Source organism: Prinia subflava, chromosome 7 (assembly GCF_021018805.1).
Source record: "Prinia subflava isolate CZ2003 ecotype Zambia chromosome 7, Cam_Psub_1.2, whole genome shotgun sequence".
Taxonomy (NCBI): Eukaryota; Metazoa; Chordata; class Aves; order Passeriformes; family Cisticolidae; genus Prinia; species Prinia subflava.
In genome coordinates, this window is record NC_086253.1 from 18242893 (window position 1) to 18260606 (window position 17714).

The 17714-nt window shown below is 36.9% G+C and overlaps 1 protein-coding gene across 2 annotated transcripts in view; it reads left to right on the plus strand.

Moving 5' to 3' along the window:
- Window positions 1-17714, plus strand: part of RBPJ (recombination signal binding protein for immunoglobulin kappa J region) — a 54713-nt gene that overhangs the window by 18495 nt on the left and 18504 nt on the right. For both annotated transcript variants that reach the window (XM_063401738.1, XM_063401739.1), the window contains exons 2-3: window positions 13619-13657; window positions 17014-17109. In XM_063401738.1, coding sequence (XP_063257808.1) covers window positions 13619-13657; window positions 17014-17109 — 135 coding nt within the window. The remainder of the gene's footprint in view (window positions 1-13618; window positions 13658-17013; window positions 17110-17714) is intronic.

Sequence of the window (17714 nt, forward strand, 5' to 3'; positions counted from 1 at the left end):
TAGAACTCTAGGAGTTTACTGAATTTAAGGAACTGCTTCCATATTGCATTTTGAAGGCTCACAGTATAGAAGTTGGAGGAAGAAAGGGAATGAGAGAGTACATGCTGTCATAATACTGTGTTAGAAAAAAAGAAAAAAAAATTGTATAAAAAAATTGACTGAAAGTGACTGGATTGCTGGAGGAGGAAGATGGTAGGGAATTGTCCACATTTCTTAGAAGTGTTTTTTAGAAGTGTGAAAATGCTGTAAAGAGATTTGAAAATGGCTCTTCAACTTGCTTTGGAGGGCTAGGCACCGCTGTCAGAGCTTACAGTTCCTAAAAGAAGAGCAGTTAAGGAAGTGTATGAACTGGTTTTTGTTAGCTTTTTGCTATTATTGTTATTATTATTATCATTATTTATGTTTTTTACAATAATATTAAGTGGGTCAAAATTGAAAGTAGGGTGCACCGCGTTTCTAACAGTGCCCTGCTACAGAAGTAGGTGGTCACATTCTCCTGAGTGTGCCTGTTGGTTGCACTGAGGTGGTGCTGGCATTCACTGGGACTGTGATTGAATTAATAAGTCCCCTGTCCCTTTTCCCCTTTCCCCCTGGCCTCCCCAAAAGGTAGCTTTTTTCCTGGGTTTCTGAATTGAATTTATCTGTGCAGCGGTCTGACAATGCTGGAATCTAGTGTTTGAGGTTAGGTCAGCGCAGCTGGGGGAAGCTGGCAGGCAAGGCCTGGTTGGCAGTGACAAATCAGCTCAGCTGCCTCTGCAGCCACGGTCCAACTGTGAACTGGAGCAGCTGGGATACAGGCAGGTTTGCTTGCCCTGACCTGGCAGAGAGGTGGGAAAGGCATTTGAGGCAGTGGTGACTTAAACTGTCACAGCAAGACTTGTCAGAGTTGGTTTGCTTAAACCTTAGAGATGTCAGTTTACTTAGCTGTCGTTTTTCATTAAGTTCTGACTGCACTTGGGGTGAGAGTCTTACAGGTATCCTAAGCTAAACTTTGACTTAGGATGTTAGTCTCTTGGTAAGATCTTTTAATTTTGTTTAAGACTTCTGATTTGCAAGTCATTGTCCATGCTGAATTCCTGTGTGTTTTCTTGCATTATAGTTCTTTCCCATGAGAGTTGCAGGCTTAGCTGCTCCTGTAATCTTTTTTGGCTTCTGTTGAGGTTGAGTTTGCTGAGGTGACCAAACAGCTTTCTGCAACCAACATGACTGGTTCCCCTGTCTCCTGCTTCACTGTGTATTAGTGGTGTGCCAGACTGACGGACTGAATTAGCTCCTTCTGAAGGTCTGAGCACTGCAGGTGGTGCAGGGGAAGCGAGTTGAGGAGCTTGGAGCAGAGACAGTAAGCCCCTTAGAGACAGATTAGGCCATTCTCCTTGTTTTTCTGCTCATAGGAAGCAGTTGCTGCAGCAATAAAGCTCCATTGTTTATGAGGGTGTAAGGTAAGGAAAAGGATAGGCAAGAGTGATTATCCTATTACTTTATTAGAGCGGTGGTTAGAGATTTTGAAGCTGACTGATGAATGTCCCCATCAAGAACCTGTTATCTCTGAAAGAGGTCAGTTCCAAAGAAATACATATTCCACTTTATGGTTAGTGAGGTTACTCTGGCTTTTTGAGAGTCTTTCGCCTTTGCAAATAGAATATGGTTCTTTACCACTTCCTTATAAAATCAATCACAATTTCTCTTCCTGTTATATATTTTTGGTATTACAGTGAATGGGGGTGGTTCAAAGAAAACCATGAACCTTAGCTTTTTGTCCTTTTTATTCACTTTTTTAAAAGTTACCTTCCAGTTAAAGGTGGAAGTTATATTTACAGAGGAGAAACTGTTCTTTGAACACTGCAGACATTCGGTCGCTGAAATAAAGGTTGAACAAATCCTTAGGTACTATACTGAAGTGCTGAGTTCCTGTATTGGTAGTAAAGAGGTTGAAAAAGTCTCCTTCTGTATCTGATTCGTGACTTTTTTTCAAGTGATCAGGCAACAGAGATAATAATCAGAACACTTCGTAGTTTTTCCCTCATGCTTCTAAAAAATTTTCTTCAGACTAAATCTTATTTGCAGTTATGGGCCAGTAGTGACTCTAAAAAGCACTGGTTTGGTACTCAATAGTTCTGTTCTTGCCATATTTAGAAATTTAATTTTTTAAAGGGTAACTGCTTTATTTTAAGGACTTGGTGATACTTGAATTATGGTTTAGTAGGGGATATATAATCACTTTCTTGGGAAATAGAAGTCAAGTTTGCTTGTGAAGTGTGTATTCAAATGAAATGTGCAAGGTGAGATTCTGAGGAAAATTTGGTGTGTTAGGTGGACAAGAAGAGTTCTAATAATCATAAGCTGAGCAAAGTCACTGTCAATGAAAGCTGTGACTGTGGGATGCTTTGTGTAGAATCATGCTCCAGACTGATTTTTTATGTATCATTTTACTTTAATAGTCAATTCTGTGAACTGTGTGCAGGTGTTTTCCTTATTCCAAGTATCTTTTGGTTTGAATGGATGATGATAAAACTAATGAGCGCATTCCCTATGCAGTTTCAATAGCTGAGCCAAATTATATTGTGTTTCAGGGGCTGGGGTTCTGTTGGCATGCTGATTTTTCAAGCTAATAACTCATTCAGTTGCTAGAGTATGTGTGTCCAAGTCTGCAGTTTCCGTTAAACATTTGAGTCAATGTTATTAGGCAGTTAATAAAAGGGAAATAATAACGTGAATATAAAGGAATAAAAATAAATTGAGTAATGTTTTACTATGTTTCTTACATTCTACACCACTCCAACTTTGGCTTTATCCTTTAAGTTGATAGTATCTAAGTTCTTTAGTATACCTGAGCTCTTTGGATTACTAGCTCCTTGCTTCAGGTTCCTACAGCTAAAAGCAGAAGCAGGGAAAACACATCTCCAGGTGTATGTTTAGGCACTTCCTCATTAAACAAGCTATCATTACTGACTTCCTTGCCTCACTTAGTGTGGTAGAGTTGTGTGAATGCTGTCTTGATTGAAATTATGTCCTGTTTGGACAAGATCTTTGACTTCTAGAGTCATATACTAGTATAGTGATTACTGAGTGGAGTTTTTTCCAAATCTAGATAGACTGCTATAAAGAAGTGAATTTGTTCACTTTCTGTAAGTTGTTTAAAAGTGAGCTCGCTTACTGATACAGTGCAAGCTTTATTTAAATTGTGGCTGTGGTTCTGTGATTTTGTGGGGATTGGAAAAGAGAGTACAATAATGAAAGCAGTGTGGGAGGATGAAAGCAGGTCAGAAAAGGGAGAGGGAGTTTCTAATTGAACCAGTGACTTGCAGTGAGAGGGCGTGACTAAGTGAAGCAGAGCTTTTTCTGTTGTATTTTTGATGCAGTGCCGAAAGTGTGTACAGTGCTGTGCAGTGGAAGACTTGTTTCAAACACGTAACATGCTCCCTGTGTTGCAGGACTTAAATTCTTTAAGTATAGCTGGGGGCAGTACAGAATCATGCAGTACAAAGGTGTGATAGTGCATGGTTGGTGGCACTCACCCTGGAGCAGGTGGGTCTTTTTTGTTGTTGTTGTTGAAGAGGGGGAATGTTTTGTATATTGATCAAAACCTTTCTGGTTTTGTGATTTCAGGGGCTGCTGTGCCCCCTGCTTCCAAAGAGTCACAGTGCAGTTGGACCACCCATCGTTCACTCTTTACAGAAGAGACAGAGACTTTAGGAGTAGTAGAAATCCATTGTTTATGTCTGTTTGACATTCTTGATTGCTGTGGTTTTAATTATTTTTTTCTCCTTTTGTAGGATGGATAAGAAAGAGGATACCTTGTGTCAGTGTTTCAAAGCAGGTTGGCTGAGACTGGTGCTTTGTGTGTGAATATGAAAACTGTACTTATTTTTTAAAATGGGTTATTTTTAATTCAGCTCTAACCTTCAGGACAAAGGTTACAGTATATTTGTTACAGTATACACCCTAGTGAGAATCAGGGCCTAAGTGCTGCTGGCAGGCAAAAGTGAGAGTGAGTTGATGACTGCATGTGCGTGTGTTCATCCTGAAGGATGAACCAGCCTGTGATGGGTGAGCTGGAAGCTGTCAGTCAATTGTTGACTTCACCAGTCTCAGGAGGATCACATTTAGGGATGTAGTTGCACCTGGAGGGAGCAACAGGGGGAAATTGGTGTCATTTCTTCAGCAGTTTCTGTGCCTCACTGCGTGATGTGATAGAACAAGACAAGAGAGTGGGTGTGAGTAGTCTAAGGATTTAAAGACTCCTTACTCTATGATGCTGTGCAGATAGTTAGGAACATAGGGTATGCTGGGTCACATTAGACTGTATGGCATTGTTACAACAACCTGCAAATATCAGTGGAGGGCAAATCCCCAAAAAACCTGTGGGACGTGGAGGGGGAGTTGCCTGAGAAATGTTGATCTGCTCAGAGCTTCGGGAAGAATGAAGGGTGTGTGCAATTGTAGGCTGTGGAGTATAGAGTGGATAAGAATTACTTCATCATCTGTCCTTTCTTTTGACAATATTAGCTTGTTTATTTTTGTTCTTTAGTTTGTGTTTCCATTGTGGAGATTGTTTAGTGCTGGATGTTACTGGTAATACAACTGTTTCTGTTTCCCATAATCAGACTTGCATGTATTGAACCCATTTTTGTTTTGGAGAAGATAAAATTTTCCTTTGTTTTAGCCATTGGTATGGTTCCTTTATTTAATATCTTCATCCATGGAGAAGATCAGAGTGAAATGCTCTGTTTGAGCATAGCTTGTGTTTACTTCCATGTTAACTGAATTCTTATATACAATTATATGTCTTTTGCATTAATCTCTTAGAAATTGTGTCCTTGAGGTATTTTGACTATTTAATCATGTGTAAAACCTGTAGATCATGACTTTTTTGAGCTCTGCATTTTTAGCATTGACATATCATATGGGCTATTTTCAAATTTGTTTAAAAATAAAGGATATCAGTGTGGAATAAGATGCACTTGCAGAAATCAAATTCAGCAGTTATCTCCTCCAGGGGACATGTTTAAAGTGATGTGGCTCCAACCACTGTATTAAATGGAATAGTCTTTACATGCCAGCTCATGCTGGATCATAAATGGCCCATTTTTTTAATATGTAGGGATTCTCTTTGGGTCTGTGAAACAAACAGATGAGAAAAAGTTTTCTATTTACAGATGGTCATTTCCCCTGGGAGTTGTGTTCTAAAATGTTTTTAATAGACTATGGTTTTGTTGATGAATGCACAGAAATATTTTCAGTATTTACATCTTGTCTTCACCAAAATCTGCACAGAAAAGTATACCTACATGAACAGAATGTCCTGTGTTTTAAAATGTATGCCTGCTTTTGCAGTTGGTGTAACATGTTATCCTAAGTGTAGAAATCTGCAAAACCAAAACAAGTCTGTGGAGTGGCTGAGTCTTACCATGTAGGATGTAGTAGTATGTAGTGGTATGCTGTTCAAGCTGAAGGAAGTGTTTCTAGCAAATGCCAAATTAAGGGATCGTTCCTGAGAATTAATTAGCATGCCCTGTACATGGGCGCTGTTGCATATGTTGGCTTTGATAATTTCAAACATGTTAAAAGTCCATAAATATGAACTTCCCTCAGTGCTTCTTCAGTTCTTCACTAATTTGTCCATGGTAAGCAAACTGAAACTGAAAATGGGCAGAGGATAGACAATTAAAAGAAAAAGAGAAAAAGAAGTCCCGGCACACTACATAAATCCATCTCTTTCAGCTTTTCTCAGATGATGTCTCTTTTAGTGGCTGAGAAGGAATACTTTTATATTGATCCTTAAACTTTGCATGGAAATCTGAATATTTAACTTCCCTGGATCTTAGATAACCTCAGTAGGCCAAGTAAACCCTTAAGATCCCATACTGATGAGCTTGTAGTATAGTGAGTTTGTGGTAAAGGATTACAAAGTAACTTGAAATGAATTCTTTGAGAAGTATTTTTGTTTTTTGTGGTAGAAAGTAATAGACCCTGTTACAGCGAGGGTCTAGTTATCTGGTGCTAGGAGCTGAACACACTTGATAGACTTTCTAGCTTTCCAGATATATAGCAGTTATTAAAAGCTGAGGAAGAATGATAAAAAAAAAATCTGTAAATGACTTTTTTTTTTTTTTTTTTTTTTTTTTTTTTTTTTTTTTTTTTTTTTTTTTACTTTAAAAGATTTTTGTCTGAGTGTTGAGTCATGAACTCTTCTTGTTCATTCACAAGTTACATGGCATTGTAAGAGGTCTAGGAAAAGGTTGCACCTGACAATTAACACTGCTTTTAGAACTGGACTTCAGTGAAGCACAGGAGTTTCTTTTGCTGCACTCCTGGCTGAAATACACTTAGGAGTGGTTGAAGTGGCAGTATTCTTCTTTCCCAATCCTAGCATATGTAATGGTTTGTGGGATACCAGCTATTTGATAGGTATTAGAAATGTTGGGACTTAACTTGAGCCTCTCACCAAACTTCATTGTCACTTCATATCATTGGAGAGCAGAAGTTAGATTTTCTTGTGTTCTTTCTTTCTGAATTGCATAATGTAGTTTGAGAGGTTGCCAAAGACTATATAAAAATCTGGAGGTTTTTTTAGATTCCTCCTGTTTCAAGCATTATTTCCCTTGGTTGTCCTCTGAAGAAGTAAAATCCTTAATCACTCTATTCTGTATTTAATTTCTGTGTTAAATACTCTGGGTCTTACACTGCCTTAAATTAGTGATTGCCATATCTTGTTTATCACAATGTTGAGACATTTGTGCTGTGGGAGATGGAACTGAAACCACTGAACTGAACAGTGTGAGGTAAGTTCCTTCCCAGCCAGTTTCTTGGTGACACTTGGTTGGGGATTTTTTCCAAAATACATACTGAGGTATTATAGTAATCTCTTGTAGCCTATTAAAGAGTTCTTCTAATATGTTCTGCAGCAAATACTGTGATATATATTGTGGTATAACAGGACAAATAAAGAATTGAATTTGCTCTTCAGGAATGATGTTAGGCCTTTGCTACATCAGTCAAAAGCACCGGCAAGTGAGTCCAGTTGGCAGTCGGGTGTTTGGGTGTGAAACTTTTCAAATGAATAGGCACTCTGTGCCTTTTTAAAATCTGGCATTTGTTTCCCATGCAGAGAGTGTCCATTTTTCTTTTCTCATTGTACTGAGTCCTGCTGGGACAGAGTTAATTTTCTTCATAGCAGCTGTTACGGTGCCATGTACTTTGTGGCCAGAGCAGTGCTGATAACACTGTGACCAGAGCAGAGTTGATAACTGGTATTTTAGCTCTTTCTGGACAGTGTTTGCACAGCATCAAGGCCTTCTCTCTTTCTCACTCTGCCTGGTGTCTGTCCTACCACAATGACTGAGGGGGGTTCAAGATACTGGGAGGGATACAACCAGCTAGGTGACCCAAACAAACTAAAGAGGTATTCCATGCTATGCAATGTCATGGTCAGCAATAAACTGGAGGGGAGTGGGATTTAGAGAGGTTACCCAGCTTTTCTTAGGAAGTGACTTGGTATTGATCATGGGTGGTGGTGAATTACCCATTTCACTTTGTTTTTCTCCACTTCCACTTCTGCTTTGTATATTAAACAATTACATTATCTCAGCATAAAAGTTTTCTTGCTCTTTATTCATGTTTTGCTCTTCACCCATGTGGTGGTGAGGGGGAAATACGCACGTGGTTGGTTTAGTTACCTATGGGCAACAAGATTGAAGTGTTGAGATTTTTAAGACACCAGGGGAACTTCTGTCACAAAAAAAGTTGGCATGGAAAACAGTAATCGTAGTGTATTTTTATGTTTTGTATATTCTGGAGTTAAATTTGAATGTTTTGCCTTGCCACAGATTTATTGATGCCCCATTTCCCATAGTGGTCTCAGGTCCATGTTTTTCATTTAGCAACTCTTAATTTGCAGCTCATGTCTTCCCATTCCTAGTCCTCACTGTTTCTGCTGCTCCCCCATGTTGGCCTCTCCAACACACTTGCTTTCTGCTCAGCTGTTGTTTCTGCTATAGTCAAATTTGACAACTCCCTTTTGCATTTTGCTTCTCTGGAGACCATTTACAGAAAGAGCCGCGCTGTTCTGACTAGATGCCAGAAATCGTGTCAGTCCATAGGCCAAGTGAAGATACAATACCGAACTGCTGAAGTCTGTCTCTATTTGTACGTTACAGAAATATTTTTTTAAGGCTTCTGTGCTTAGTACATGAAGGTGAATGGTCTTTCACAGGGACTGTTAAAATGATGTTCTTGGCTGAAGACCAGTACCGGAAAAAAGTGAAGTTCATTTTCCAGGCAGGAGGATTCTAGAGCTGTTCAGTGGCCATAGATCTTCCGTCACAGTTGAAGATTGGATAGCATGTGATTTTTGTAGAGATTTTTTTTTCATAATTCTTTTTCTTGCAAATGGCAGAATGTTTTGGTTAGTTTTCATTTATTTATTTTTCCATCTGAAGTTGACTTGACACATGGAAAACCATTGAATAAAAAAATTGAGCCGAATCATTTATAACCAGAAAATAAGAATGTATAACAAAAAAGGAAAATTTGCATGTTTAGTAAAGGCATGCAACTACTGATAGATGCTGAAAACAGTGAAAATTCATATTCCTGCAGCCACAGAAAATTAGAGTACATATTGTCTGAGCTAGGAATTCCAAATAGGATTTCACATTCTGTATTGTCTGAAAACATTTGAAACTTACCCTGTATATTGTACCACGTGTTTACCTAACCTGAGAATATTACAAGTTTGAGTAAAACTGTCTACCGTACTAATAAGATTAGTGTTAGTTCACTTGTTAACTTCCATACTTACTTGAAGGGCAGTAAAGAGATAAAAGGACAAAGAAGATGTTTCCTTACATTTCTGTGAATGGGGAGAAGAATTTTAAATGGCAAACTGGGCCTTAATGAAAAGTATGGACTTGAATGATTTGGGACATGATGCTGAAGAAAGACTTTTGCCTACAGTGCAAAGTGTGGAAGTGAAATTAGTTTATGCAAAGCATCAGGAGACAAAACACAGGAAATAACAAAATGCTAACTGGTAGTTGGAAAAAGAGAACAGGACTGGGAAAGAATTATTAGGACAAGTATAACTAGCTCCAATAGCAGGTGATTATGGTGTGACTAATGCTCTCACTCATGATTCCAGTACAGTGTGTATTAGGATATACTAATATATTAGGATATACTAGTATATACTAATAGAATACAGCTTGAACTGATGGGAATGAAACAGCAACTTAACTGTATGTCTAGAATCCCAGTACAGGACACCTGAAAGAGCACTTAGTCTTGGATAGTAAAATTTAAAAAAAACCAGGGAATTAAAGGAACTTGGTGATGATTCAGTATAATGATACATAACCTGTAATTAGGACTTCAAGTTACATATATTTATCTTGTCTAATAACCACTGCAAGAATAGAACTATGATACATTTTTTGTTTCCTCTCCTGTACATTGTTGTTATTTATTGATCTGCATATTTTCAAGATGAAAGAAAGGAGAAATAAAAATACTGAATATTTAAAGAAATTCCAGAACAGTGAAATCCAGTGAAAACCTACACGAGAAAAGTGTTGCAGTCTCTGTCATATCTGACAGGTAACCTTCTAATATCTGAACTGGCTCATTTTTCAACATGCCAGTCAAATATGAAAGTTTGAAATAACCATCACAGCTTTACAGTGGATGTCATTTAGTACAAAACCATAGATATATGTTTCTTGCATTTTCACCTGTCCTAACATCAGAAAACTTTAAAAGAATCTTAGTCTTTTAATCTGTGTAGTAGTTGCTGATAATTTCTGTCCTTTAGGTTATATTGTCAATACATATCTCTACATCAGTTTGCTAATGTGTGGAAAAAGCAAACCAGATGAACCATTAAATGAAATACATGTGATTTTTTTTTTTTGAAACTGTGCCTTGTTTGTATGTGTGAGTTTTGTAGTGTGACTGGAAGTCCTGGATGCAGTTGCTGCTTTGGAATATATCTAGTTCATAGGAGTATACATACTGATCCATGCCTGCTAGTCATCAGTAAGGCATGAGTAAGGAAAGAATATAAAAGACAGGGTAAATGTAGGCTGGTTTGGGTTTTTATAACTCATGGTATTTTCTTTGCTGCTGGTGGAACATAGTTTAGGTTTTCCTGAGAACAAGGTTGAGTGCAGCAGATGCATTCTCCTTGCACATACACTTAATTGCTAAAAAGAGTTCTACTAACAAGAGATCTACACAACACCGTTGGAATCACTGAAAAAGATAAATTAATAGAATCTAATTAAGTTCTGTATCAGACATCTGTTAAATCTTTTGAGCCCGCTTCTGCTTTCAGCCTCCACAATATTCTCTAGCAATATGTTTCACAACTAAGTTTTATGTTTGTGGAGCAAGGAAAAAATATTCCAAAATTAAATGTTTGGTATTGGATATATTTCCCAACTCTTATGTTTGTGAGTCAGGAGAGAATAACTATCTCATTTCTACATTTTGCATATCTTTTATCAGTCTCTTAGGTCTTTGCATCTGTTTGTCACTTTTCTCTTGTACTCTCACTGAAGGCTGGAGTTTTAGCCAATCACATACAAAAACTATTGATTATTTATACTGACTTTCGTGCTTTTAGAGTTCTGAGATGACTTTTTTCCACTGCTGCAAGTTTTCAGAATTGTGAGGGTGTGGCAGAATAATGCCATGATATGGTGATGTTTCTGTTTCGTATTTAATTCTTAATCATTCTTGAATTCTAACTTCTTTAACTTTTGCTTTGAGCTAGGAAGGTGAATATTTGTGGGATAATTGAAATGATTGTGTAATGATACAGGAAAAGGCTGTTCATTGACACCATGGCTGTAGTACATAACCATCAGTCATCTGTCAAGACAACATTATTGAAGAAAAGTAGCTGAATGTAGTTTAGAAACAGTTAAAACGGGACTTAAAGTAAATGTCAAGATGCAATTTCCTCCTATTCTACCTCCCGCTAATGTATATTAAAAAATAATAAAAGGTTTATGCCGTTTACATCATCTCTTTGAAAGGTTCGTGTTGCTAAGAGTACCATTTATATGTGTTCACAAATGATTACAGTAACATAAATAACTTCATTTTGTGCCGAGGAGGCTGGGGAGGGCTGGTATGATTTAGAGAGGTATTGCACTGAGCGTCAGATCAGAGTTTGCCCTGTACATCTCCAGAGTGACTCGTGCTTTAGCTCTGATTCTAAAGAATGGGGATTTTGGTACTTTTCTCCTGTTTTGTATGTTCAGGATTTGACTAAAGGGAAAGATGGAATTGTTTTTTTCAGTAATGGCAACTGTGTTGTGTAGATCTCTTGTTAGTAGAAATCTTTTTAGTAATTAAGTGTATGTGCAAGGGGGATGTATCTGCTGCATTCAAGAGTTCTGCAAGGGTGTGTGTTACCTTAGGGGCAGTGTAAAGTTTTGTCTATAAGGGGTTTTTTTGTGTTAATGCAGTTTCTGGTGTATTAGTGTCCTCATCTTGGATTGGAGCCATTGACCATAGTACGCGTAGTAAGTGTTGTGTCTGTAATTCCTTCTTCTTTGCTCCAAGATAAGCGCCTCTTAATTTTTTTTTTGTGTGTGTTGAATTGAAATGTGCAGAGGGATTGAAACAAAGAGAGTTGTTCTGCTCAAAAGCAGGGATCTAATCTATAGGGGTGTTGTTTGTAGAGTATTGCTTAAAGGTAATCTGTTGTCTAGTCAGTCACAGACCCTCTGTCAAATAGGATGATCCTGGGTCTTCAGGGGAGAACAGCAACTGCATAGATAGTACGGGGAGTTGGAATACACACCCAGTTATCCAGGGAAAAGCAGAGGCACAGGGTGTGCTCAGGGGGTAGCTACGCAGATCCTGAAAAGATAAGGGTTAGAAGCAGAAAAACTTTGGATGTCATTTTCCTGCTGCCAACTGCAAAGCTGTTTGGGTTTTCTGGTTACCTTTTCTGCATTACAGATATGTCAATGCATGATGCGTACCACAGAGAAAAATATAAATTAAGTTTGTGTCCAGTAGACCTCAAAATTTAAAATATATAAAAACAAATCTCGCAGTAAGAATTCTGGTTTCATTCTTTCATTTAAAATTAAAATAAAGCCAGAGAAGTGAACTGTATTCTAACAACAACAAAGTAAAACATGAAGGGAATTTATGTCTGGTTGGAAAAATAAATTTTTATTTCATTGTTTAAGCTGAAAAGAAAATTTGGCTTCATGTCATTAATTCAGTTCATCTATGTGGACTGCCAGTATTTTAGAAAGCATATTTCTCAAATCTGGAAAAATAACTTTGCAATTGGCTGAATGTTGTCACTGCCCTGTCAGGAGAGTGCTAGTTTGCTCAACTATATAAATGATAATAATTACATATTTGTACATTTCTAGGATTACAGAAGTTAAATTGGAATGTATGAAATGATTCCTCCACCAGTTGCTGTAGAGTCCAGGACAGATCCATTGCACGAAGAGGGGAATTTCTTGTCACCTCACTTACTGATCAAATTCTTGTCCTAGGGAGCCTCCAACACTCTCATAGGACAATAGTAGGAAAGGGTTCTTTTCCCTATGCAGGAAGCATAAAGGGACAGCTATGCCCACCTATAAAATGTACTAGGCAACTCATAGAGATATTTATGAACACTGGCAACAAAAGCACAGTCTCTCATGTCTCTATTTATTTTTAGGCAAAAAGGTGTTAAGCTAAGCCTGTCCTTTTGTTATGTTTTGTTTTTGCGTTGTGGGTTTCTTGGGGTTTTTTTCCCCTGTCGTTGTCATCATTTTAGTTTGTGGTCACACTTCCTCACCAGGATTAGCAGATGTATGTTGTAGGGTGCAGCCTTCCTTTTTTCACATCTTTACCTCACCATTTTGGCTTAATCTGAGGATGTTTTTGGTAATGAAAATATATCTGCCATGTGTTAATTTGGTGTCTTATGTAAATAAGGACTTTCGTGGAAAGTCTTAGCCTAGTGTAAAGAATATTCTTTCTTTCAAGAACCATCTTGAAGCACTGAAAGAAGTACAGCTGTCTCAAAACACTTTATGGCGAAAAAACGTTGAGTGTATTGCAGGCTATTTATGGATCAGGCTTGGCTGCATTCCATAGGAGAGATTTTTCCTGTAATTCTGTACTGGCATGTATGAAAATGTTGTCATCCTTTTTGTAAGAAGTCATGAAGGAAAAACAGATTTTTGAGAAATTGTCCTGGTGGAAAGCATTCACTGATTTGTCAACACAGATATGTCTGTTAATTTCTATATGTTTACATTAATGTCATTGCTGGTCATTTGTGTAGCAAAGATCATCTGCTTCTTTACATTTTTGTGATGTCTGAACTTTTCAGAAGTGATTCTTAGAGCAAATGTGACTTCAACAAAGAAAGTTACCTAGTGTTCAAATAATAATAAAAAAAACCTCTGCTGTGGTGGGAAAAGCTGTTGCAAAGAGGCAGTTAATATTTTAATAGTGATCTTGTCTAGGAAATTACAAAGAAAAGACATCAAATTCTCATACAATTTCAAAAATTGTGAAGTTGAGATAGTATCTTACTGTAAAATTATGACTAAACACTTTTGTTTTAAATTAGCAACTACTTCTTTTTCAGGAAATTTGGAGAGCGACCTCAACCAAAACGGCTCACAAGGTAAGCATTAAAAAAACCTCAGTATTTAAAAATTTTCTGAAGTTACCATTTTCATTCTCAAAAAAAATTAAGTTAAAAATATGTGGGTTGCTAACCCCAGAATTTTAAATGTCAAAGCTTTTCAATTACATATGCAATCAGCAGCCAGAGTATAATTTTTAACAGAGTGGCTTATTTTTAATGTGAAACTCAAAATGTATTTTTGGAAATGGTGTTGACTTCATGTATCAGTTATTGTAGATTATTCAATTATTTTTATTTTTATAAAAATAAAAAAATTTTATGCTTATTTTTAAGGAATGAGCTGATTTGTTTGAGTAGAAGGAGGTTATGTAACACTTTTTGCTGCCAGAATTGAACACGGTGATGTAAAGGAATGATCTTAACCAATTTTTGGTGAACCCCAACCAATCAGAGAGAGTATCAAATAGAACTATCAAGTCAATCCGTTCTGGGAGGTTTAGAGTGACTGCAGTACAGTGCTTGATTTGCTCATGACCTGCCTGGGATGTATTTACACCAGAAACTGTTAAGTAGTCGCCTTCTTTTTTCGAACTGCTTTAACACAGTCTATACAAATATTTATTATTCTGTGCCACCAACTGTACCAATTATAATTAGCTCCTGGCTTTAAAATCCACTGTTTCCTTGAAAGCAAAAAAGGATGTGCCATTTGTTTTATAGTTTTGTGTGGTGATAGAGGAAGCCCCTTGTCACCCTGACAGCCTCTGTTGTGAATGAAATGATACCTTATGTTAGCACGTGATGTGGGGGGGAACATTTACATCTTGTGTTGTGATTATCTGTCTCACTGCATTTCTGGATAGATTTGAAGTTAGCTTGTCATCATTGAACTTGACTTCAATGCAAAATTGATCCATTGACTTACAAGTATTTGAACAAACATGGCAGTTTCTTGTTGGCCTGCCAGTCTTCTAAGATGCTGTGTTTTGAGTAATGAGCTGCTCTCCATGTTGAGTAGTAAAACCTATGTTGTAACCCCAAAGTTACTTACAGAATTTATCTTCCTTCATTTTAAAAAAAGTGAACAAAAATAGAATGTATCTTCTATGTTTGAAAAAGAGCAACAAAAAAAGAAGTGACTATGCAGTGAGCGCTTTTAACTAAGTTTTCTATTTACTGTAGTTATTCTAAATTTCATGTGCAGGATTTTAGCTACCAGGTGTACTTGTTGCTCTTTCCTGAGTACAGAGTGGGTATCTGAGAAGTGGCAGCCATTCTTCAAAGCAGCAATTTGAAAACCTTTCCTGTGATGATAGAGGTTGGAAACAGTTTAACTTTCCTCTGAAGAGTAAACTGCTGAAACAGAACAATTGTCACCCAGACTTTTATGATTGATTTGTTTATGTAATGCTGAAAATGTATCTGCAAATCCTTAAAAGCATTTAGTTCAGTTATTGGAAAATCGCTGTGGATTTTTTGTTTACAGGCTGCCTCATTTGACTAATAATCTGTTCATGATCATGCAAGCTCCAGCAAAACAACACTACTGAGTTCATACTATGCTAGTTGGTTTTAGATGTAAACTAGAATAATACTACCTTCATGAAGAGTTTCAGGATTGAATAATGAAAAATGCCACTTAAAGATATCAATGGGAGGGATTTGAGTGGAGTCATCACTTGTTCTCACAGGAGCTTGGATTCTACAAATCCACTGTAGAAACAGACCAGTAGAAAACACAAATTTTCTTCCTCAAAAAATTATAAGTAAAGATTAGATAGCATCTAGCAGTTTTCTGTGTGGGTTACTGGGTTAGAGTAGTTTTTTAATAGTTGTCAAGTTAAAAGTTTTAAATATGACAGATGTTCTTAATTTAGTGTGATAGTACTCTTAATAGAATATTTCCAGTTGTCAGATTAAAAGTTTTTAAACAATTTAAATGCAGCTAATTTATATCATAATGAAATGTATAATAATAATTTTGCAGTGAACTCTGTTTTGGGGTTTAAAATATATTCTTAAAAAATGACTGTAAATTAGTAATTCCGTGGGCTTTGAAACAGTTCTTCCAGCTGTACTTTCATGGATAAACATCAGTTTTACCAGTGTCAAATGTAAATAGACCAAGTTAGTCCAAATTTAAAACAGCAATTCAAGTCTGTTCTCTGTTCTTATATCCTGCTATTTACAAAGAAAATCGGCTCACTAATCGCTAGACATTAATCATGTCTTATGCAGGCATGACAAACACAAGAATTTGCAAAACATCATTAGCAAAGCTGAGTTGTCGTTGTCCAACCCAACCCTGGCTCAATCTACTTGCTTTTCTCTATGAAACTGTATGGGGATTTCTTTTGGACAAGGTCTAGTTAATAAAATACTGCTTTCCATCTTGCATCGTTTTTCACTAGAAATGTTTGCTTTTCTAGATCTCTCCTAAGGGAATTCAATAGTTGGCGCAGTTCACAGAAGAAAAACAAAAATCCAAACAACTAAATGAAAAACCCTTCTTAAGTAGGGTTTTATCTTTTCATATAAATTCCTGATAAATTCATAATTTATTTCTCTGGTAGATGACTTTGAAGATGTGTGCATTGGTGGGCATTCAAAAAGCTCCTTCAGGAACTGGTGTTCCTGCCAGCACTCGGGCACAGCTGATCCCTAGGGTGTTGAATTTGGCATGCTGCTTAATGGACAGTTAGATTAATATACAGAAGAGTGACTGCCTGTTATTGTTCTCTCACTTCTCTCAAGGAATTGTTGTTGGTGTGTTTGAGGTAATTACAGCATTTATATAACATCTGTAATTACAGTGATGATGAACAATAAAACACTTTTTAAAATTTTTTTTTTTACCTGATTGTATGCAGGAAGTAGATAGTTTCTCTAGAAAACTAGGCGAACCAGTATGCTGAAGAATTTAATTTTTTCTTAATATCTTCAAAACCAAAAGAAAACTTGTATATAAATATTGCACTGATTTGGTTGAAAGCTTAGACAGTTTGTCATCATGAGATACTAAATTGGTCATGAAGAAAATATTTAACTAATTAAAATGTGTTCTGATTTGTGGCATGGTGCTTAATGAAATAGGACTTTAAACATGGTGTAATTATTGGCATTGATATGATTTTACATCACAAGAATTTGTTTTTCTAGAAAATGTAGTAATTGTAAATGATCACAGACCCCATATGGCTAGTTTTGTGCAGGATAGTTAATTCTTTCTGCTGTGTAATTGTCTTGAACAGTAAGCCAACACATCTTGACCCTGTTAATTATGACATTTTTCAAATTTCAGGTCCTGGGTTTTTTTCCCTAAAGCTGTCTTCATTTTGTTGTGAACAAAACCAAAAGAACTTTTGAAGCTTATTTTGTGTTTTGATTTTTAGGGAAGCAATGCGGAATTACCTGAAGGAGCGAGGTGACCAAACGGTGCTAATACTCCATGCGAAAGTTGCGCAGAAATCATACGGAAATGAAAAAAGGTAACTTCTTATGCTGTACTGAAGTCTCTCTGCAGCTGGGAGCTAAGGAAACTATCATGTGTAGTCGGGTGCACAGCACTTTGCAGTATTCCTCAGATTGCACTGTAGTCTGAAGAAACATAAAATACTTCCTCCTAAACCATTTAATTATGTAACAAGTGTTTTAAACCCGTGGCATTCAATGGAGTGATGCCGGTTTCTACCAAGAGGTTCCCTGTCTGTGGGCAAAGCTTTTTTTCCATTGCCTAAAATTGTTTTCATTTTATACCTTCCATTTTAATGTTGGAGTAAATGAGATGATCGACAGTGAATGCTTATAGAGGAGTTTTTTCGTGAATAATTTCACATTAATGTGAAAGGGAAATGGCTAGCCTCAGTAAGACAAGTTTCTGAATCACATCTGTAATAAGTTAAAAAAAATGATAGGTCGATCATGACTGTATTTTTGATAAACATTCCTTTGCAAAAACCAATACAGTACATGTTACAATTATAGGTACTTTTCTAAGGGCCTGAATCTGCAGGAGTACATGGGAATAAATGCTTTTTAGGCAAAGGTGCTTTTTCTGCAGTCTTCTCTAGCAGACTTCTCTGTGTGTGTGACT